General features: G+C 40.4%; 3 protein-coding genes across 6 annotated transcripts in view; 1 reads left to right on the top strand and 2 right to left on the bottom strand.

Moving 5' to 3' along the window:
• Positions 1–475, bottom strand: part of hcn4 (hyperpolarization activated cyclic nucleotide-gated potassium channel 4) — a 77,614-nt gene extending 77,139 nt beyond the window's left edge. Inside the window, exon 1 of one of the 2 annotated variants that reach the window (XM_047580001.1) lies at positions 356–475. The gene's annotated coding sequence lies outside the window, so the exon portion shown is untranslated. Of the gene's footprint in view, positions 1–351 lie in introns of both variants that reach the window. The other variant, XM_047580000.1, reaches the window with a different exon arrangement.
• On the top strand, positions 361–8,011 carry rec114 (REC114 meiotic recombination protein). The gene is made up of 6 exons (XM_047580006.1): positions 361–528; positions 2,228–2,317; positions 5,323–5,406; positions 5,749–5,922; positions 7,029–7,103; positions 7,296–8,011. The coding sequence occupies exons 1-6, from the start codon at positions 445–447 to the stop codon at positions 7,458–7,460; spliced, it is 672 nt and encodes a 223-aa protein (XP_047435962.1). The 5' UTR covers positions 361–444; the 3' UTR covers positions 7,461–8,011.
• Positions 7,708–22,661, bottom strand: part of nptnb (neuroplastin b) — a 26,997-nt gene continuing 12,043 nt past the window's right edge. For 2 of the 3 annotated variants that reach the window (XM_047580003.1, XM_047580004.1), the window contains 7 exons: positions 19,012–19,198; positions 17,593–17,687; positions 14,433–14,572; positions 14,071–14,344; positions 9,090–9,111; positions 8,921–8,994; positions 7,708–8,828 (listed from right to left, as the gene is read on the bottom strand). In XM_047580003.1, coding sequence (XP_047435959.1) covers positions 8,934–8,994; positions 9,090–9,111; positions 14,071–14,344; positions 14,433–14,572; positions 17,593–17,687; positions 19,012–19,198 — 779 coding nt within the window. In that variant the 3' untranslated portion in view covers positions 7,708–8,828; positions 8,921–8,933. The remainder of the gene's footprint in view (positions 8,829–8,920; positions 8,995–9,089; positions 9,112–14,070; positions 14,345–14,432; positions 14,573–17,592; positions 17,688–19,011; positions 19,199–22,661) is intronic. The other variant, XM_047580005.1, reaches the window with a different exon arrangement.

Here is a 22,661-nt window from a genome sequence, read left to right as displayed (position 1 = left end):
ACCAGATCCCAATTCAACAGAGCACATTTGAGATGAGGTGGAACGGGAGATTCACATCATAGATGTGCAGCCGACAAATCTGCGGCAACTGTGTGATGCCATCATGTCAACGTGAACCAAAATCTCTGGGTAATGTTTCCAACACCTTGTTGAAAGCCACGAAGAATTAAGGCAGCTCTGAAGGCAAAGGGGGGTCCAACCTTTTACTAGCAAGGTGTACCTAATGAAGTGGCCGGTGAGTGCATATTCTGTTGCAATGCACAATATATATGAGCATTTCGTGACTGAAAGCTATAAAATGTATAGTTGTGGCGCCCTATCTATCTATCTATCTATCTATCCATACTGTACCTACAGACAGATGCACCAGTCTGTTGGTCCTGTCGTGGAAGTTGAAACTCGCTCAGGAAACAGCAAAACAAACAAACAACTTGTCCGTTGGAAATGGCCACCAGTCAAACATGGAGACTGAAACGCTACGGACGTTTTATTCCGGCCTCTAGAGGGACAGGGACAAATCCCTGGAAGGTGACTAGTGTTCATTTCAGAGTTACGCTAGTTAGCTAGCTAGCTATGCAAGCGAAGCTATGCTATCGCTAAGGTAACTTAGCTTAATTTAGCGCCTAACTAACGACATTTTCCGGTAACAGCTGCTGTCATTTCAGGCGTGTCGACTCATTATGGCATAGATGTGTGCTTACACGCGACATAAAACACTATGTCTATAATGTTAGTGGAGATTTTACTTGATACTAACCTGTTAGCTTTAACGCTAGCTAACTCGGTCGGTGGCTCAGCCTGTTTGTTGATCATAAAGGCGGGTCGTTCTTTTATTTATTAGGCCCCCTCATAAAACCATACACGGGTATTTACCTACCAACCTTAGATGCAATCGATTTAAATACGCGACTGCAATCATTTTAATTCTGCTTTCATTCTGGGTAAACTTATTATGTGTCCGTTGTATTTTGAGTCATAACCAAGTAAACATAGTTTGCTGTTGTTTTGTTGGCTGCTTTATGTCCAATGCAGCGAGACTGAAAATATGCACTAATTTGGACATCTAGGACATTCCTAGTAAATTATTGTGCACCGTCATAGAAAAATGACAAACTACAGTAATTTATTTATGACTGTAACCACATTCCCCATCATAAATTAGTTTCTGGTTATAGCGCCTTAGGTTTGCTACCTGAGGTTGAGTATAAACGTCAGTTTAAGTGGGTTTTAGGATATTATTTAGGATGAGGCATTTTATTAGCTGTAATGAAACAAATCTCCAGAAATAAAGTGAAAATTGAACAGTAGCTTAATCAAAATGTGTGTGTAAGTATCATTGACAACAAAACATCTCACAAATACCGGTAGCTTAAATAATATCAGAAACCTTTGAATGCAAAGTCAGCATGTGGCTTGGTAATGTTTGAACATATTAAACGAGACTACACTATGTTGAGGAAAGCATGTTTATTAAATGTACAAAAAAAGCAATACTGTTCTTTAAATTGTAAACATACAATTTTCCAGGATAGTGGAAAAGTAAATCTTATCATACTGCGTTATAATAATATCCTTTTGTTTGTTTGTTTGTTTTTTGCCAGATTAACATGTATGACAACAATATGGTGGTCACTGTGTGGATCTTTATGATCTGCTAATGTCACACACACTGTTATTCAGCTTCTTACCATGAAATTATTTTGAGTTGGACAGTCGTGAGCTGGGAAGATATATTAAAGATCTGGGTGCCGCACCAAATCAGGAAAACAAATCCTTGTGACATTGTCTTTCATTCACTGCATCAGACTCTAGATGGCAAGCTGGAGCTGTAAATTTAGTGTGGAGACGGGGATGAGAGGCTGTGAAACTGACATATACCTTATCTTATACAGTGAAGCACATGATGATTTCGGAAAATATTGTGCAATGAAAATCTTTTTGTTTGGAGACAATCACCCATAAGACTTTCTCATTGCAGGATATAATGCACAGTTCAAGGCAGTTTATCAGACTAATTGTACCCAATGTTCTTTTTAAAATAACTTTTTAAGTAATTCTTCAACTGCACGGGGCATTTCTAAAAATATTCTACTGCTATTGTAACAGGATCATTTTATCAGTAAAAAATGCACATTTTTATTTTCACCAAGTACACCAGACTCATGCTGTTTGTATACACAGACCATTGTCGGGAAACCACTTAATTTAAATTGGTTCTTTTTACCAGATATTTGAGGCAAGGAAAAACCAACCTGAAATTGTCGTCACCATTGTGGAATCTGGATACTTGCTGGTACTGCAAGGACAAGAAAGCTTGGTAAGGACACTAGGACGCTGTGTTGCTAGAATTTGTTGCCCTCTTTGGGGTTGTCCCTTGCAACCAAGAGCTGAAGATAAAGAAGGTAAAACCTTATTTTCCAGCTCTACACTACACTGTATCATATTAATAATAAGGTTTTATTTGTACGGGACTTTTCAAATCTGCACTACAAAGTGCTTCACAGCAACATAAAACCCAATAAAACTTAAAATCTCAGCATTCTAAAAGAGATCACAGACTCAGCTGAACAGATTCCCTCAGGCAGATCATTAAGTAGCCGTGGGGCCACAGCTGCGAACGCCTTGTCACCTCCTGTTTTCAGCCAGGCTCCTTGAGCAGACACTAGACCTCTGTCCGAGGATCTCAAGGTACTTGCTGCTCTTCCAAATGGTTCATGATGTAGTCGAGGGCACGGCCATCAGGAGCTTAAAAAGTAATCAGTAAGATTTTAAAATCAGGTCGTACTTTATATATATTTTTCTTTGTGGTTGTGTAACTGATATTCCTTTCTCTAACCTCTTTCTTCACAGTTTATGAAAAATGTGAATTAACTTATTGACTACATTATTGATTCAAATTATAGACACACACAGCAGAATCTGTATTTTGTACAATATGAATATGAATCTTGAGAGATCAGAAAGGTAGGTCTAGGTCCTATGGTACGATGTAGGATGTTGTTATGAATTAAAATATGAAAAATGTATTTCCGATTCTGTGACTCCACTACTGATCTCAGGGAGGGCAAACTTATTTCCAGACAAACACACAGGTTGGTCAAGGACGGCATATAAAACAGCCTAAGTTTAGAAACCTGGTAGCCGAAGGATTAAAAGATCATCGGTTAACTCTCCTCTGGGGTTCGTAATAACGATAGCCTGAAGGCATCACTGTGAACTCGCAAGACAGGCTGGCTGATAAAACATTTTGTCTCTTTTTTTGTTTATTTGATTTTTCCAAACTGGAGCGCAAGTCTCTTTGTTTGACTTCAAGAACCCTGTACAGTATTGACAAGACGTTGACAATACTGTACAGGGTTTTCTTGTCCTTAACGGATAATCCATTGATCCAATATATAAACTTAAAAAATCAAGAGTAAACGTTGGTTAAAACTAATGCTGTTCAATTTCATCATCATATCGATTCTCTGTTGTCCTTGTTTAACGATACTCTCAATATAATAAACTGAAGATCACAGTCGAACTCTGTTCTGTTAGATATGAGTCTGTAAGACATATACATAGTCAAAATATATAGTCAAAATGTTAAGTCCCTGATACACTGAGATGCTATCTAATTATCAGCACAGTGTAAGTGTATTGAAAAGGTTTTACAGTGAACCTTTGCAAGAAATTCTGTAATTCAAATATAAAAATTAAAACTAATTCTGGCTATAGTTGTTGGGAATCGCTGCTCTGACTTTGGGAATGTGAAATATGTCATAGTTGTTTTTTCCTGAGGACTATGTGTGAATATAATTAAATACATCATATTACAGTAGTAAGACCATATCCTATGTATTCTATACAGGTTTAGACCCAGCAATCTGCTTTATGGATAAAGGGTGTCATTGATGGCCAAATAAAATATTCTGCCGAGGAGCCTGACATTTCTGCCCAAATCTGATGGGATTTGACTGCATTGTTTTGGGGTCATCCCAAATGTTATTCAGCGTTTCTCGCATATAGATTATTGTTGAGAATATTTTCAGGTTCAACTGCACAAAAAGCTAAAAAAAACATTTCAGGCATTCTTAACATTCTGAAACGTTTTACATGTTGCCGAAGTCGGACATTCAGACAATAGTTACATCTGCCCTGCAGACAACAGGAATTTGAGGGACGACTCAATGTCTCATTAATGGTGTTCTGGCAGGAGACACAGCTATCTTGCTGTGCCAGGTTGCCGAGCCAGACAGATATTCAGGTCAGACTGCAGAGAGCTTTCACTGAGGATGATAGACTGGTCTATTATAGATTGGTACAGTGAATGCTGCGGAACTTTTAATGCAAGGAGCTTAGGCCTATAGTTATGATAAGGTCTGAAAGAAACTTTTCGATTGTCTTTGGACGTATTCGAAGGTATTTACTGTTGTAGGGGGAATTAGCGTGTTACTGTGGAACCGTTTTCAGATAGTCCTAACTAATCAGGAATCACCCAGCGCAGCAAACCCACCTGTAATTGATTTCTATCTTGTATTTATTCTTGCTGAAAATGCAACAGATGGTGTCAATTTAAAGGTATAAAAAAAAATTACCGTACAAACTGTTTTAGTAAACAGTTGGCCCACTCTTAGCCATCAGGGCGGCTGATCTCTCATATATCTTCAGCTCGGTTGGAGCTTGCGACTGTGAAAGCCATAGAAAATGACTCAAAGGCGTTTTATTATGCTCATTAAACCATTATACCTTTAATGAAACTCGATATCCATGTGTTTTCCAGATGCAATGAATTTGTATATGCGGCAGAAAGTAAAGTTAGACAACCATAGGTTTTGTACTGCAGCCATGGTTGTTCTTGGCTAAATCAATAAGTTTGCAACGGCTGTCAGTTCAAAAACTGTGCATTATCCCACTTGGCGTGAAATGATGGCACTGCAGTGTGGCAGAGCATCCACTCCCTGGTTATTGTCAGGAGGAAACACTACTTGATATTCTTACGTTATAGATCAAAACACATGCACATTATCAGGCTATTGTTTGCTTGTTGTTTGTTTACATGCTTATGTAAATTAGCTTATCTCAAGCCCCAAACCCTAAGCTGTAAGGTTACTGAGTGAATAGAGACCCCTGCAGACAGTTTTGGGTAAGTTTTTCACTCTCGGGCTTGATAAAATCCTAACACTGACTTTTGTACTCGACTATGATCCAGTAATTTTCACAAATGAAAAAGTGGAAATCAATCTTTCACTTTTGTTTTTAGTGCAGTATGTATTTAATGTATCGACTTAAATTTTTTTGTTCCTGACTTCTAAAGGTGCTTATTTTCTTGTCTTTTCTCAGGATGCAGTCCCTTTGCATTGTGGCCCTGATTCTCTTAAAGTGCACCAGAAATCTGATAACCTAATATTTCGGCTTATTGTGAAGGTGAGTCATGACGCATTTTAATCCCAAAATGGGCAGTATTTACCTGAGGGTCCACTCTAATAGCATAACTCATTTTATGAGATGTAAGGCATTATATTCATTAGGCCTGCATTATAAAAGAAAGTAAAGTGAATTGTTTGTGTTTTTTTCTGACAAATGGCTGCCTCACACTTAAGTCCTGTCAACATAACATTTAAGCCTCCTTGTATGCGCAAGCTTCTTCTTTTTTCCCTTAATGAGAAGCTGATTTCACAAAGGAAGCATACAAAGCACAGATTGTGTTTTCATTGGCACCCTCTAGATTGACAGATACAGACTGAGTGTATTTGTGGATTTCTGCAGGGAGAGAGTCGCATGATGAGGATGCAGTTTGATGGAAGTACCAGAGCAGAGGCCATAAACGAGTGTTCAAGTGCCGTGGAAAAACTGATGAAATACGTGCCCGTCGCCACTCTGGATGACGCCACGCTGCACCCTAATCAGCCCCCCGCCAGGCTCCCTGCCTCAGCGGTACAGGTCGGCCAATTTACATTTCAGTAAATACACTTATATACCAAAACCAGCACTGACGCACAAATCTGTTGTTTTAAATATGACGCTCATAAAAATCCCCCAAAATAAGCCCACGGCAAATAAGTTGCTTTCTTGATGGCGAGAGTCTAGTATGTGACTGCACAATATATACTTTTTTTCTGCTTTAATCCTAATTGGTTGGAATTAGAACACGAGCAGAGTGCAGTAAAATTAAAAGGTATGTTAGCATAATATAAACTGCTGGAATATAGGTTATTATATAAGTATTTGTCACCGCTATTTATTTACTACAAGAGTAGTAGTAGTATTCGTGTCATGTGCTGCGGTCAGTTTCATCAACAGTGGCTGTATTGCCCCCACTAGATGGTGCTATTGACAACACTGTCCTCTTCAGATATTCAGAGGAGTGACACCACAGCTACAGTGAGGTAGAATAGAGAGATAGACCCTATACTATAATAAACCAGTCCCAGTGTAATATATAGCCTAGTGTATGCCCAACCCCAAGCATATATGCACAGTCAGCCAAGTAGAGCAGTAATATAATTTATGTTAATATTTATGAAAAATTGTTCAATAGTTCAAGTTCCCTAAGGCCACGTAGGAAATTAGTTCTTAATATTGCTTTTAATAATAAAAATGTAGTTGCATTAAAAATGAAAAAGCATCCAAAAGTATATAAGGTTACACTCTATAAATAACATACTGTAAGGACGAGATTGCTGTAGGTCGGTGATTTAGTTCGTCTTCATGTCACCTCTTATTTCTTATCAAACTTGAGAAAAATCGGACCACACAGTTATTAAAAAACTGGATTTCGGGCCAAAACCTACAGTCAGCTCTTCTGGGCGTCACAGCGTTGGAAACACGATAGACTGAGACAGGAGTGGACTCCACCACAGGGCTGCCTTTGACCTTTAGCGAACAGACACATTGAAGGAGTTCACAGTGAGGATGAAACGGCTCTGAGAGGTGGATGTCTTTCAATTAGTAATGAGGCCATTGATTGGTCTCTTAACCCTGTGGTTTCACGTCATGTTGTCAAATCTTTCCCCCTCCTTCTTTTGTGTGTCATTCTGTGTTGGCAGACTTGTCGGGATCAGGCCGTGGGAGTTGAGCCTGAGGTTGTCCAAGGATCTGTGTCCGTCAAGCGTCTCACCCAGGTATTGATTGGTACAGCCCACCTAAAGCTAACCACTAACCGCTAGCATCTACAGTGCAACATGTTTACCGTAAAGGAGCACAGTGGCTTTAATTTAAATTCACTTAAATGAAACCACTTATATTACAGGTGCTAACACAGGCTACTAAATCAGTTTTTGAGTTTACATAAATATTCTCTGGACCTCCCACAGCACTTCTTAGGAGAGGCTACTCTGACACTGCCTCATGTGTATCGTGACAGTTCTTTGGCACAAGGTGACTTGGAACCCATCCTGCGTGTCTGTCTGCTCGATCCCAGCTTTTATGCATTTGTGGAGAAGGTGGAGGCGGAGCTGAGGAAGATGCTTGAAGAGTAAATATTCTTAACAACAACTGAAGGCAGAAAGGTCAAGTCAGCACAGTGTTTTTTTCCTCTTATACAGTTTGTGTAGGCAGTGCCTGGTGGTGGTGGTGGTGGTGGTGGTGTGTTTCTTGCAGGGCTGCTGCTGTTATTTGCACTGTTGTTAGGCATTAGTCGTTATGGTGTGTGGCCCAAAGAGGTTGCCATGAATGGCATTAAAGCGCGTGGTTATTTGCAAAAACAAACACATGAAAAAATCTGGATTCCTTTTTAAACTTTTTATTCAGAAAAAAAATATTGGTCTCACTCATATGTTTGATCGTGGCTATATACTCTGGTCCCTCAGTTCCCACCTTAATGCAGGTCCATTTCCACCGCAACACACACAGATACATTTTATTGAAAGAGGAGTCATGCAGCTACAGCAGTGAATTTCGCTAGGCCAGCTTCCAAGTGATCCCACAATATTAAAGCTTCACTGAGTCAAACAAACTGCCCTCCATATATCTATTTAAGAATACATATTGCATAGGATTATAGCCATGCTATACAGTTAAAGAGAGGAAATAAAAATAAAAATCAATCAATGAAATTGGGAAATATAAAAAAAATATTTTTTGTTTTTTACAGATTTCCTATCATTTGAACACTCATACTTCAACATATACAAGACACCTAAGTTTACCCTGGAAAGAAAATAAAAATAATACACATCATTTTTGTTAAGATATTTAAACATACAGTAGTCATTTTCTGTAAGCACTCTCAGTTAAATTTAAATACTGCCAGACATTGAAGCCCTTGCTTCACAATAAAAGTTCTGTTAAAAGTAGACTTCTTGTCACAAATCAAATATAGTTAAATGACCATGATATGCTGTACAAATTTCAAGAATAAAATTATATATATGTATATATATATGTGTATATGTATATATATACATATATATGTATATGGGATGACTCCATAAAAAACATAGATCATTTTGGATGCAAAAAAAGCCACACGAGGGATAACAACAGAAAATGTCTATTCTGAGTATCCTATTGCGTAATTACCTTGCATGCATTGTACATGATATGTAATACAAAAGGGATCACCTCATTTGAGGACATGGTAAAATGAATAAAGGAGACATCAACAGCACATTAAAAATGTGTACACCTTTGTGGTGGTTTTAGTCATTATTCGTCATCCTGAAATCTCCACGTAAGACTGAATAAGGCATGCTTAAGACAGCCGTCATGTTCTTTTTGTTGCCAGTGTTATGCTGATATTGTTTCTCATAAACTGAGACAAGATGTGCTTTTTTCAAAACTGCCCCGGAGCTCCATCCAGCTCTGATACCGTCGTGTAGTCAAAAAATGCAGTTTAGACATCTCATCTGTGGAGAGAAAATCAAGAGAAGGCGTGACTATGGATAATCCTCACACTGGGTTCTATATTTAGCGCCCGTCCTCTACAACAATGTCTTACTTGAGTAAATTGCTTATTTCGTATTCCTCTGGCGAATGTTTTTGTCCTTGTGGTTGTTTGTTGAATTTGTTTTCCTGGGAAAGAAACAGTTATGATTTAGTGACCTATTGGTAACAGACATCAAATCGCAGCACAGACTATTTCCTTATAAAACTAGTTATATACTCACATAGGTCCAACTGGTTCATCATCTGACATGAAGAAAGAAAAGACATAGCATGGGTTAGTTAGATAAAGACAACGAGAACATGTCTCTGTTTTGCATGTTTCAGCACATTTACCGCAAACAATAGGACTGTTTTTACAGTGTCTCATTTCCAGGCAGCTATTGGCTAACTATCATTTCAGTATGTTGTGAAAATCAACTATCAGAAACCAGAAATTTGCTGCAGACAAGCATCAGCCTGGCACCAGTGAGCACCTGTATTGTATGCGTCTGAAAGCACAGACCTCCTTAAATACTTGTGCGAGCGGTAAAGTGGTGGACTGTCTGACACCAGAGACACGGGAGACTCAGCTGGTGAACAGCTTGCATTTTGTATGCATGTATGTATAACATTTTCCGTTTGATGAGCAGAGCCGGAACAAGTGCACCAAGCAAACGCAGGCGGTAGCTTCCTAGAAATGCTTGTGGACACTAACGGCTGAACCCATTCAGTAAAAAAGGAAAAAAAAAGTCAGCCGTGACATATTTGGAGTAGAAGGGCTGAAAAATGTGTCACGGTCCCTTTAAAGAGCAGCCTTACCACCACCAAACATCGTAAACTTAACCTCGCACGCCATCTGATCTCATGAGGTTCCTGTTCATTTCAGGCTGAGCATATGTGTAGGAGGCTTACAGATGGCGCACTTAAAACCATCTTTTAATTACACGCAGCGATTTCGTAGTGGTTCTGAAAGGGCCTGCTACACGTAGTATTACTCACTTGGCATAAAACAACATGCATCCCCTCCGGAGGTTACACCCATTCCTCACAATGGTACATGAAAATATGCATTTTTTAAATTAGCATTTTCCCAACAGGACAAACACGTAAGTCACTAAAAGGCAGTGCATTTATATTAAAGGCAGTGGAAGAGGGGCATGTGAATAGTGGTGAGTAGTGTTGCACTCAGTGAAAGGTTAGTTAGAAAACCACACATTGACAGGGTGGTTGGTGTTTTGCATACAGATGAAATGTGTCAACAGGTAAGTAACCAGTCACAGTGAGATACTTTCCATGCAGTTATAACTCTGGGATAAGCAGCATTAGCAGCATTCCATGGCATTAAAATGCAGCAGATTATGGCAGTTAAAATGTCAGACAAAAAAAACATGGCCCTGTGAACACTCTGAGGAGGAACATCTGTCAGCATAGACCACCGTTTTCACACCTCATATGTACAGTGTACGCCACAAAAGCTATGTTTACTATTTATGGGCTTTGCAAGCACAATAACAGATAACAGATATTTACTGTGTGAGATTGGAAGTCGCACACCGACGGTAATCACTGTAGCACATCAAGTCGGACTGAATTTGAGTGGCATTAAGGCTTCGCGAAATGCGGACTGGCGTCTGTATCATCGAATGCATTAAGTGAGCTGCTGTTCAGAAAATCATCACACAGCAAATTCTGTAATTTTAGCCACTGGTTTCAAAAACACAGGATAGAAATGTCAGCGTCTGCATCAGAGCCTTTGGCAGTGGAGTGTAACAGTGTTCAAACACAGCTAAGCCATCAAGAGACCAGAATTCATAATGCACGCAGACAGGGGCCAAAAACCTCCGGGAATACGGGATGCTAAAAGGAGATTTTCGTGAGGACTGTGCATCATGAGCCGCGAGTCCTTGTTGCTGATTTGAGCGGCATAAAAATGGCAAATATAATCTACCTTAATCGCTTCATTTTTTTTTTTTTTTTTTTTTTTTTTACAGTAGATTAAACCAAACTAGAGGCCTTGCAGAGAGCTTACCTATGCTGTGTGACTTGTTTATGAGATGCCAGTGGGTGTATGTATTTCAAGTATGTATTATGTCAGTTTCTTTTAATATAATTATTATGTAATTAAGAAAACACAACAGGTCACAAAAATGTGAAGTGACTACAAATCTAACTATTTCTGCATTTTAGATTATAGCTAGACTCACTATAGTGTTTTTTTGTCATTAAATGATAGTGTTAATTGTCATTAAATGATAATGTTAGTAATTAATATTATTAACAAACTTTAAGAATGGTTGCAGCTGACATCTTTACTATGACTATGAAATAATTTGAAACATCACTTGGCATCATGTAGTTGCAAATTATGTTTACACTCATTACTTGACTAATGACTGGATTGTGTAGCATCAATAAATTTGAATCCCATTAAATGATTTCTAGTGTGTCACCAGAACCCTTTCTGTGTGACTGTAAAGCTAAAGTGTATATGGAGAATTAAGAAGGAGAAAACTGTAACTACTTAATGTCACATTTTACTTAATAATGTTTTATTTTTTTTTCCTGAGCCAAATGAAAGGCTTGAGTGTTGCCAAGCAGGAGTGAATCACATTAGTGGGATGACTGTTACAGCTTTGTTTTGCCTGAGTTCGTGCTGTATTGAAAAATGAAAAACACAAAACCACACAAGCAGAGGTCAGACAGAACCTTTGGTGACAGCTTCAGGCCTTGTAGGCGTTGTTGTCTTGTCACATTCATATCATGGAAGTTGGTCTGACTTCTTTTGTTGTACAGAAATCTTGCGTGCGTTAAGTTATTATTATTAAGTTATTCTGTTGCTGTTGTATTTGTGATTCCTTTGTTTACGTTTGCATTCAGGATCGACAGGATTAGATTTCGATTTGGACATGTGGATACTCGGCTGGCCAAGAGAGCTGCAGCTCCAGGCTTGTTAGTAGTCAGTTACCTTTCTAATACCACAAGTGGTCTGAATAGAAGAGTGAGTCTGTAAATTACTTTGTAAAAAGAGGTTTTTATCTCTGTTAGAGGAGAACACTTTGTTTTTACAGACTGTTTAAAGCCGTGTTCTTTGCGAGACTAGATTGGTTTGTTTGTGTGTGTCGCTGTAAATGAAGGTCGTTCAAGCAAAAAATTTAATTCAAGAAAATATTCATTGTATTATCAGCATATGCTAAGGTCTACATGAATAAGGCAGCATTAATAGTTTAATATCTTCAACTGCATAGTTTTTTGAAAAATAATTAAGATACTTTACCCATGTACCCATTTATTAATAACAATGGCTTTTTTCTGAGTAATTATTAACCCATTTCATATTTTATGTGTTCAGCCTAATGGAAAATGAAAATGAATGGAGACACGTTTTCGTTTCACCACAGCTAGTTTAAAATACACTGCCTGGCCAAATAAAAGTTGCTAGATTCAACTAAGCAAAAAGGTACAAGTCACCGATTCGATAATTACTGCAGGGGCAATCATCTTTCAGCTGGCAATAAATTATTTAACCTCAACTGATGCAATGAGTAGCTTCTAATTTCTTAAACAACCATGCTGAAAGATACATCCCGTGGTTGTGGAAAAGATCTTAGTCTGTTTGAGAAGGGTCAAATCATTGGCATGCACCAAGCAGAGAAAACATCTGAGGAAATTGAAGCAGAAACTACTAAAAGTGGGTTAATGTCCAGAGCATTATTAAAAACTGGAGGGATAGTGGGGAACCATCACCGACTTCCAGGAAGAAATATGGTCGCATGGTGAAATCAAGTTAATTTAAGTGAAAGTAAGAGCTTTTCCCCATGTACAATGTGAAGGGAACTCAAGGGATTGGGACTGAACAGCTGTGTAGCCTTAAGAAAACCAGTAATCAGTGAGGCTAACCAGAAAAAAAGGCTTCAATTTGCTAGGGAGCATAAAGATTCTGGAGCAATGGAAGGAGGTCATGAGATCTGATGAGTCCAGATTTACCCTGGTTGAGAGTAATGGGGCATCAGGGTAAGAACCGACTGAAGTGATGCTCCCATCATGCCTAGTGTCTACTGTACCAGCCTGTGGGGGCAGTGATATGATCTGGGGTTCCTGCAGTTGCTCAGGTCTAGGTACAGCAACGTTATACCCAAAGAATGAGTTCAGCTGACTACCTGAATATACTGAGAGAACAGGTTATTCCATCAATTGATTTTTTTCTCCCCTGACGGCACAGGTATATTCCAAAATGACAATGCCGGGATTCATCAGGCTCAAATTGTGAAAGAGTGGATCAGGGAGCATGAGACATCATTTTCACACATGGATTGGCCACCACAGAGTTCAGACCTTAACCCCATTGAGAATCTTTGGGATGTGCTGGAGAAGGTCAATACAAGATATTGGTGAAAAAATAATGCAACACTAAACAGAAATAAATATTGTGACATTGCGAAAGCTTCTTATTGAAACAATGCCACAGCAAGTTGTAATCAAAGCTGAAGGCGATCCAACTAAATATTAGAATGTGTGACCCTTTTTTTTTGGTGGCAACTTTTTTTTGTTTGGGTTTTTTTTGGCCAGGCAGTGTAATTGACTGTGTTAATGTCCCATCAAAGATCATAAAGTTTTCGGATGGACTGTGGGCTTGTTAAAACATACAAACTGACAAAAAGGAAAAAGAAATCTCTTAAACCATGCAGGATCTCTCACTTACCACCCATTTAGATTATGTAGCCATTAGGAAAGAAGGAAGGGGGGAAAGAATAGTAACCAGTGAAGTTATATATTCTGACTGATATGCTATCACAAACAAAATTCTGGTACCACTGTCATTAGTATACGAAAATAACCATCTCTTTGAACGGTGAGCTGTGTCCCTGCCGTTGTTCCCCTAATGTGCTTCTATAAAGGTCAGATTTGCATGCGTCTAATACATGGCTTATATTTGACAATGCCCTTCCGCTCCTCTTTTGTCACACCAGACAAAAGCAAGGAGGCAAATCCTTTATTAGTCAATTGGCCACTCAAGATTTCTGACAGCGCATGCAAGCTCACAGTTTAAAGTTTACCTGCATTCGTAAGCAACCGTGTGACTTAACATCTGAAGGTGTTGAGTCATTTCTGTGCCTGCTGAATATTCTTATCTGACTAGAAAAAGTAAATCTTCGCTTATCAAAGAAAGTTCATTATTTGTAACTTCCTACTGCCTGCAGACAACAGAGAAAAAATCATTCTTACCGTCAAGGATGTCGTCTGGCCTCTTGCGTTTCTCGTACACAACGATGATGACCACCAGGATTATAATTTCAGCGAGCACACCCAGGAAGGGCCAAAGGGGCGCAAGATGGCTGCGCACTCGAAGTATAGTGGTCTTAGAAGTGTTTCCGATGGCATTACTGGCGTTGCATTGGTATACTCCAGGATCTGTGTTTATGTCCAGGTTTAGTATGTTGAGCTCCGTGTAGTTGTCTTTGTTGGTGATGAAGAAGCGTCCAGTGGAGTTGTCGATGTCCTGGAAACACAGTGACCATTCCCGTTCGGTTAATTACACTGAAAACACGCTCAAATTTCTGTGTCAGTTCTTAAATTGTAGTCGGTACCTGCACCAGGTAGGATGTTCCATCCACTTTATGCCACGTCCAGGTGGGATGTGGGTAACCAACGGATTTGCAGTGCATCGTGGCATTCTCCCCCTCGTTTTTATTTTCACTTCGCTTGTGGCCAGTGATGTCAGGTTTCGCTGGAAAAATAAAATGAATATAATGGATCATTAGCTGTGCTGGAAAGAGATACGACAGTCAAAGACATGATTTAAATCCTACCAGACAACACGAAGAAAAGCATGATTTGTAGTTGTGGCTGCGGTAGTGATTTCGTGTTGATTAGATGTCTAGGTAAGCGAGAGATCTCTGTAGCGAGGTCTCAATCACCGAAGTGGCTCAGCTGCGAGAATCTAACACTTCTTGGATATTTGCAAAGATCATTCGCAGCTTAGAATTTAGAAGTCCTTAATTACTAATTATTAGGGCAAATATGTCATGTTCATTAGGTACACTACTAAGAAATAATGTGCCCTGACGCAACAGTTCTGCATTAAATCTTATCTTCATGAAGGTTATAGCATTTATTGTTAACTGGTGGACAACGTGTTTTAGGCCAAATAACAAACACTTTTATTCTTCATTCAACCCAGTCTGACGGTGCCACAAACCACATCCTCCACAATGATCATACAGTTGACTCACTGCCTTTCTTACACTATTTTAACATAAACTGAACATTATAACAGCCCAGGTGGTCGATATAGTGCAGGACTGTTACATTAGAATGCATTCTGTTTCACTAGTGTACCTAATAAAGCAGCAAGTGAGTGTGTGTGTGTATAGACCAAATAACTGTATGACATTTCAGCACATTAGAGATAAAATAAACCCCTATATGAACTGAACGGAATTGAAATTAGCAGAACAGAGCTTTGCTAAGAAGAGGGATTAGAGCTTTCATTAAAAAGTGTCATTTTGAATTTTTTTTTTTACTATTTTTTTTTGTGAGCACTATACACCCTCAACCCAGCAGTGGGGAATATCATTCTGGTAGAGATAAAAAGCATTTCAATACAATTCATAATGAGGTCATGGAGGAGGGGTATCGGTATGATATGAGAGCTTCCAGATGTTCCTATTCAAAATAACGCCTCTGTGAGTTCCACTAAAGAGATTTTGAGCCAAAGAATAATAGTGAAAATTGGCTCCGAGTAACGAATGAGCCGAGACTGAAAATGAAACGCAGAGGTTATGAATTTCATGAATTCAGGCGTATGTCATAAAGCACTGGGCCACCAGTGGAACTCTTATTTCTCAAAGGTGTGACACGAATTTGTCATTTTAGGAGATCCTGCTTTTCCGTTAATTCTCAAAATTACACTAATTCCTTCCATGCACTTAAGGAGGATAAGGAAGAGGCCCGGAGCGAACATTTTTCAGCTGTGCACGGATAATAGAGCAGGAGGGGTCTGAGCTCCTCTGTGACATCATCCCACTCTAATCACGGCGCACACGTGCTCCCTGAGCGGGGGAGTGGCCAAGCCTGTTTGTGCCTTATCCCTACTGTATTATGCCAGTGACTGACAGCACAGGGACAACCCCCAGAGTGTCCCTAAAACAAGCAGAAGCCTCCATTTCACCACCTGTCTGTGATTATTAATCTCTGATCTGTAGACACTGGTTAAGAGGTGTATGCATGTGAGAGGGATGTGTGAGAACAACCAAGGTCATAGCTGTCAGACACGATAAAAAAATAAAAAAATATACAATTAATATGACATTGGATATTGTTACATTAAATCCCTCATTAGTTGCTTTCTGCTCCCCCGCTACTGCACGTGTTGCGATTTTGATTCAGGGTTTTTTTTGTTTCCCAAGGAAAAAGGTGAATTGTGAGCGTGCAGGTCGAAACCTTTTCATAGAGGAATGCGCTTAACGTTTACTAAAATTTGAGAAATACGATGTACCAAATCTGTATGGGTGGTAAGCTTAGTATCGCAGACAATAAACTCCACTGCTGCCACAGAGATGGCTGGGACCGGATTCAGAGCCTTAATCCTACAACATCACAGAACCCTCCATCTGTTGCCTCTGAGCCGAGTCCTGCAAGGATGAGTGTGCCAAGGACACTGTAGGCGAGGGATCTCAGTGAACTGCTGCCAGAAGCGCAGTGCAAAACTGGCTTGCTTAACAGTGGGCTTGCTACCTGGGTCACAAAAGATCTCAAACACCTTGAGAAAATCACTACGACGTTTAACAACTAAACAGAAGAGATTTAGCATTAGTGCCTACGGTGAATGTCAAAACGCACGCTTATTATTATTTTAATATTTCCTCAATAAAGAATTGAAGGGCAAAATCACGCATCATCAGTTCGGCCAGTGACTTTTTCTCCCGCGGACAGGCAGCAAGCCTCAACAGTCAGGGGCCGGCGGTCCACAGCGATGGCCAGGACACTTCAGTTTGAATGGCGTCGAGTCTCGTCATCTCACAGCCCCAGTGAAAGCTGAACACACACGGTCATCGCCCACATTACGCAATCAAGCAGCGCTTTAAGACAGCCGCGGAGCGAGAGGCAGGGCATGCTCAGTGTGCTCCGCAGCCATGCCGCAGCAAATTGGCTTAAGCACTACACACAGGCAAGCTTCTCTTGAAGAGGTTTTCACTTGCCCTTACTCAGAGAAGATTCTTCATTCAAGTTGATGGCTTCGGCGTCGGCTTGAATGAAGCCAACATGGTAGTTATAGCATCCTGCTTTCACATCAGCTTAAGTAAGATTTCACCACTTTATTGATTATGACTTTGAAATGAATATATGAAATGTAACATTTAACATTTATAACCGCTCCTAAGGACGCCTCTTAGTCGGCCCAGTGTTTTTACGTTTTGGAGAGCATGTGCAGTGCCTGTCCGTTTTGCTAGAGCAGCCTAGGCGAATGCCAAGAGTGACAACAGCCTCAGGAATGCTCCCTGTCATCACACCACTGCACTGGATGAATTTGTTGTCAACAAGACCTTTCTTCAAACTTTGGCTTCTAGGACAAAGGGCAGACACCTTTACTTCTCCATTGCTCAGCGGACAGACACACATGGCAATACCATGTCACCATGTGGTGAGCTATATTTGAGGCCTTCTCAGAATTCGGGTACCTCAGTTAGGACACTGGTGTGCGACTTACAAACAATGTATTTGTTGTCCTCGTGGTAACAATCTTACCTTTCACTTGAATTGTAGCATTGGCATTTGGTGCCGTCTCGAATGTGTAAACACACATGTACTCCCCAGAATCATCTGCCCGCGGTTTCATGATTCTGCAAAAATACAAACAAAAACCAAGTTATTTCATAGCATTCACTTTCCATTCACTTACACGGTCAAGTAATTTAAGTCAACTAATGTCAGTTTAGCGCTTGTAATTAGTGTGGACCACAGCAGTGAAAGCCTGAAGGACCTACAAGGCCATCGGAGACAAAATGTTGGCATTCCGCTGTTATATTACGGAAGAGCAGCTCTGGATTCTGCAGCGAAAGGCACCACAGGCATTTTGAGCTGTAATCTTCAGAGTATCGCTGATTTAATGTGACAAGGAAGTGACCAATTGGTCTTATCTCGTGGCTACAGAGAGTCTGTGGTATGTCTACGGGGGCGACAGTAGCTTTGTGCTGCAGTGGTGATAATGTGTGACAGCGGGAACTCACAACTAGTTGGAACTGTAGGCCAAATAATAGCACAGAGTTCCTTTTCTAGATAGATGCATAGGTATAGTTCAAGATCTGCACTTCAGCAGTAACAAGCATTTAAGTACCATTTCAGTGTGCTGCCAATTACTTAAAAACTAGAAGCTGTAAACTATAAAAAGCTTCTTATGTATCTCAGTGAGTTTATTAACCGCCTGAAGACGACCACAGGTAAAAGCTAGCTTTGGTGAGTTGTTGTCTTCCACCCTATTACACTGTGTTTCGTGGTCTGTTATCCCCTGACAAGGAAGTCCCCTCAATCAGTTCACAAAAAAACACAACAAACAAAAAAAAAACGCCACGGACGTTAGAGTGAGTGAGAATGTGAACAATGCTGCCGTGTCCAACTAACAGCAGATCTTTGCCTTGGTCTTTAAAATGTCCCGTTCTTCAAGAACATCTCCTGATCACAACTGACCTAGATGTTGTGCCCCCAAAACAGTTCTTACTCATCAGAGAATAGACATGGACCTTCTTAAGTTGTCCTGTGGTGTCTGGAAACAGAATGCTGTTAGTGGGGGCCTTTGGCTCCTATGGGTTGACGGGAGGGACCTCTGTGGATCAGACTTGTTCCAGATCATCCCACAGATACTTGAGAAGTTTGGGATCTAGCGAATTTGGAGGCCAAGTCAACATCTTGTGTTGTTTTTCATGATTTTAATTGCTATGGGGTGGGGGTGATTGGTCTGGTCTAGGTGGGTGCTACATGTCTAAGTAACATCTACACAATTGTCAGCTCCAAACGTTTCCCAGCAGAACATTGAATTGTCTCAGGATGGTCAATGTTATTGATTTCTCCTGTTGTTTTAATGTTATGGCTGACTGGTATATTACTACGCGTTGTCTCCTCTCCCAAAATTTGTCCTACTTACAACACGGAGCCAAAGCTCTTTGTCACCTGTACACCGTGATCCCCTGCTCTGTCCTTGTGTTGGCGATCTCCTGTCCATTCTTCATCCAGAAGCTTTCTTTGTGGGTGGTGTGGGCAGCGGTGAGGTTACACTGCACAGTAACCGGTGGGGCAGGGTTAGCGCTACTATGATCCGACGACAGGACGATCTCATCAGAGGCATTGATCTTTGGTTCTGGAAGACAGAGACAGTCAAACCTTATCCCAGAACTCGGGCTTCAAGCAGTTTCAGTGCTTCCTCCAATGCTGTTGTAGCTGTAGGCTGTATGCCGCTTTTATATGATCTGTGTGGGAGGGTGTCTATGAAGTGAAGTTCACACAACAAATAAATAAAAGGAGAATAAGCGCATAAAACCTTGAGAATGCTTCGCATCAGCCTTTTATCTTTAGAGTTGAAATTAAGTACTTACGCATTCTGTTTGGACGACGTGATGCCTCGTTTGTCTACAGACTGATTAATGCTACTCTGACCTATGATAATCACTGTCAAACAAAGGAATAAAGAAATAATTTGCTTAAGAAAGTGCACATGCCCTTTAAGATATCATACACTTAACTTGCTGACGTTAGTAATTTTGGGCGCAGGGGGATCAGGGGCCTCATTTATAACCTCTCAACAGTGCTTGCATATTCCACATTACGTAAGTCATAGAACAAAGTTTATCATAGAAAATAAATAATTCTACATATTCAGACAGAATCACTCACACTTGCTGTGTTTTATAGCATTTGTGATTCATAATTATGCATTTTTATGAATATAATAATTCCCTTTCAGCTCAGCCTCATTAACCGACTGATGGAATAACAAAATATATTACTTTTATGGAGCCCAGACCACCAGTTAATATTCTAAATATTTCCCCAACTACTTTCCGGGTTTCTTCGGATGAGACATAACAGCAGAGACGGTTGTGGCAGCACACTGTCTTTCTCCAACTTACGCTATACATCTCCACCACCTGGACTCAACCATGAAAATGAAAGAAACACTTACATGCTTCATTTTGGAGTTAAATGTCGTGTTGAGTGGGTGAGACTCTATCAGCCATATAAGGTATATAGAAGTTTATTTGGATGTTAAACAAATACCCTACAGGGAGCGTTCCTGTGCTTCAACCATCTGGTGCTGCAAAGCGCACCTCCATGTCTGATCTGTAATTTGGATCTTTAATTTGGAGACTTCGTCCGTTCTGTGGCATTAACAGCTGCTGCAGCCGTCCGACCCTCACATTTGTTACGTTTGTAACGCTGCCTACATACACAGGAACGAGATTAAAGTCAATATTCATTGGTGGGGGGGGGGGGGTTTGCACTGACCGCTTAATTGTGGGAAAGCAGTGGGCGCAATATGAGGCTCACGTTTTTCAGCTGATCAAGATTTACAGATTAATAAATGAGGCCCCTGGGCTGACGATTTACGTGATACCGAACAGACCTTTTGACACATTACACGGCCGCTGAATAAGCATCTAAACCTCTAAACTGCTAACCACACACTGGTTACTAAGCAGTACCGGGGTCCATTTCTCAAGGACGACCGGGGAAGCAGGAGGTGTCATCTGAGAGCGAGGCGCCCTTTGCTCTGCCTCGCGTTGTGAGCAGGAAGCCTCCTCCACACTGCCCCTCCTCCTCCTCCAGGGTAGGCCAACCATGGCAACGATGGAGCCCCCGAGGGGAGGAGCAGAGAGGAGAAGCATCATAATCCTACTACTGGCTGCTGCTGTTGCAAGGCCACTACCAAGGCATAAGGGAAGAGAGGGGAAAGAAGGGCTAGGGAGTCTTTGACTTCTGTTAGCATTCATAGCGCCCTCACCCTGTAACTCCGTACACTCGATAGCCAAAGGGATATCTCTCCCTGCCCCCCCCTCACATCGCTCTCTTCCCCACAAAGCAGAGCCATGTGTACTATTAATAGTATCTTTGAGACATGCGTACACACACACAACATGAGGTACATAAATTAACATTTAGCAAACACGGCTCTGTGGTCCGCAGGCAATTTCACCAGAAGGTTGTTTGTAGGACACCGTGTCACAACCTAAATTGTGGTAACTGCTGGATTGTTATCACCATATCAGAATGTAAAGAACCCCCCCACCACCCTGCCTTCCTCTCGCTGGTACTCTGACGACTCTGCTGCATTGAGGCTGGTGTCGTATCCAATTAGCTGGTAGATACTTGACGGTTTTGTCAAATGGGGCCACATTCCAGTACATTTTGCCAAGGTGCATGAAATCCATCAAACTAAATGGCTGAAACACACTAACCAACTTGGCACGGTCCATATTTACGGGAGCATTATGATACCGTGAAAGGCAAGGCAAGGCCCTTAAATACTAACATTGTAGCACGATGCAACCCAATACGTGCACCGTCAGAGAAAGCTGAATCCTCGCACGCTGTATAGTGGGCCTGCTGAACACGTAGTTGAACCACTCGTTCTTAATAATGCATTTTCTTTAATAACAATCAGTATAAATTCACATACCGAAACATGCTTATTTCTTTTTGGATGTACAGTAGTCTGTACACTGAGATCTACTGCATGTCATTTTTTTTTTTTTTTTAAGTGATACTCCACACAAGATCTACTGTATGTGTGTGTGTCTGAGTATTACTCACCCCGTGAAAAGTGGCTGAAAAAGACTTGTAATTTACTCTTTCACAAAGAAACCTCAACCTGAATTCATGTTGGCCACAATGAATCCTGAAAGTGAAATGTTTATCGTGCTGGAAAAATGTACATAAAAATATCTGCAGAAATCTATCTCCTGCTGTATAATCTTTGCGTGTGGGTGTTTCAGTAAGGCTAATGAAAAGAAATATGATGCAGGAGGTGTGTATGTAGATATATTTCCGTGGACAGAGAAGCCATAGACATTTTTCCAGCATGAAAAGAATTGTCACCGTTGGAGTCAGTTGCAAGAGACATGAATTAAAGCAACATTTTGGGAAACAAACTCATCTACTTTCTTAATAGTGAGAATCAAATGAGCCAAAACCACCGTTATGTCTGGATGAAGTAATTTAATATGACGCTACAAGCAGCTTCTTGGCAGCTTAGCTATGCATGAAGACTAGGAACAGGGAAACATGTAGCCTGGTTGTTTCTGGCCAAGAAATAGTCTGACACAATACGACATATTAATGCCACATTTACAGTTTCTGCATTGCTTTAACCAGCACGTTAACTGAAGAGCGTTAAAGTTGGCGGGTTTTATTTTATTTTTTTACCTGTGGCCAGAAACAGACTTGCAGTTTCTGGCTTTTGTTTGTAGCCTTCATGCTAAGCTAAGATGACCAGCTGCTGACTGTAGCATTCACTATAGACACATGGCAGTGGTGTCCCAAAATCCTCCTTTAATTGAAAACTACAATTTTTGGAAAGTTTTGTAGTTTTTGGGTGCAGTATCTCTTCAAGTAGCAGTACATATTACAAAGACATATCTCCAGTAGACTTTAGCCATGCATACATTATAAATATGTGAACTCCTTCAAAATGCTTTTAAAGGGAAATAGAAAATGGCATAAATTTGCATACACAGTATATTCGTGTATATATACTGATTTTTACTGATATAGTGATTCACATTCACAAACTAAATTAAGCAAAACTAGAAGGCCATAACAAGACA

The sequence above is a fragment of the Mugil cephalus genome, chromosome 3 (genome assembly GCF_022458985.1).
Source record: "Mugil cephalus isolate CIBA_MC_2020 chromosome 3, CIBA_Mcephalus_1.1, whole genome shotgun sequence".
NCBI lineage: Eukaryota > Metazoa > Chordata > Actinopteri > Mugiliformes > Mugilidae > Mugil > Mugil cephalus.
This window is presented reverse-complemented; position numbering and strand designations above follow the sequence as displayed.

What these genes read in the sequence shown, in the direction of transcription:
- rec114 (XM_047580006.1), top strand. Translation starts at nt 445, where the DNA reads ATGGCCACCAGTCAAACATGGAGACTGAAACGCTACGGACGTTTTATT. An exon ending in TATTTCGGCTTATTGTGAAG is followed by an intron (nt 5,407 to 5,748) that starts GTGAGTCATGAC and finishes GGATTTCTGCAG; the next exon opens with GGAGAGAGTCGCATGATGAG. An exon ending in CCGTCAAGCGTCTCACCCAG is followed by an intron (nt 7,104 to 7,295) that starts GTATTGATTGGT and finishes GACCTCCCACAG; the next exon opens with CACTTCTTAGGAGAGGCTAC.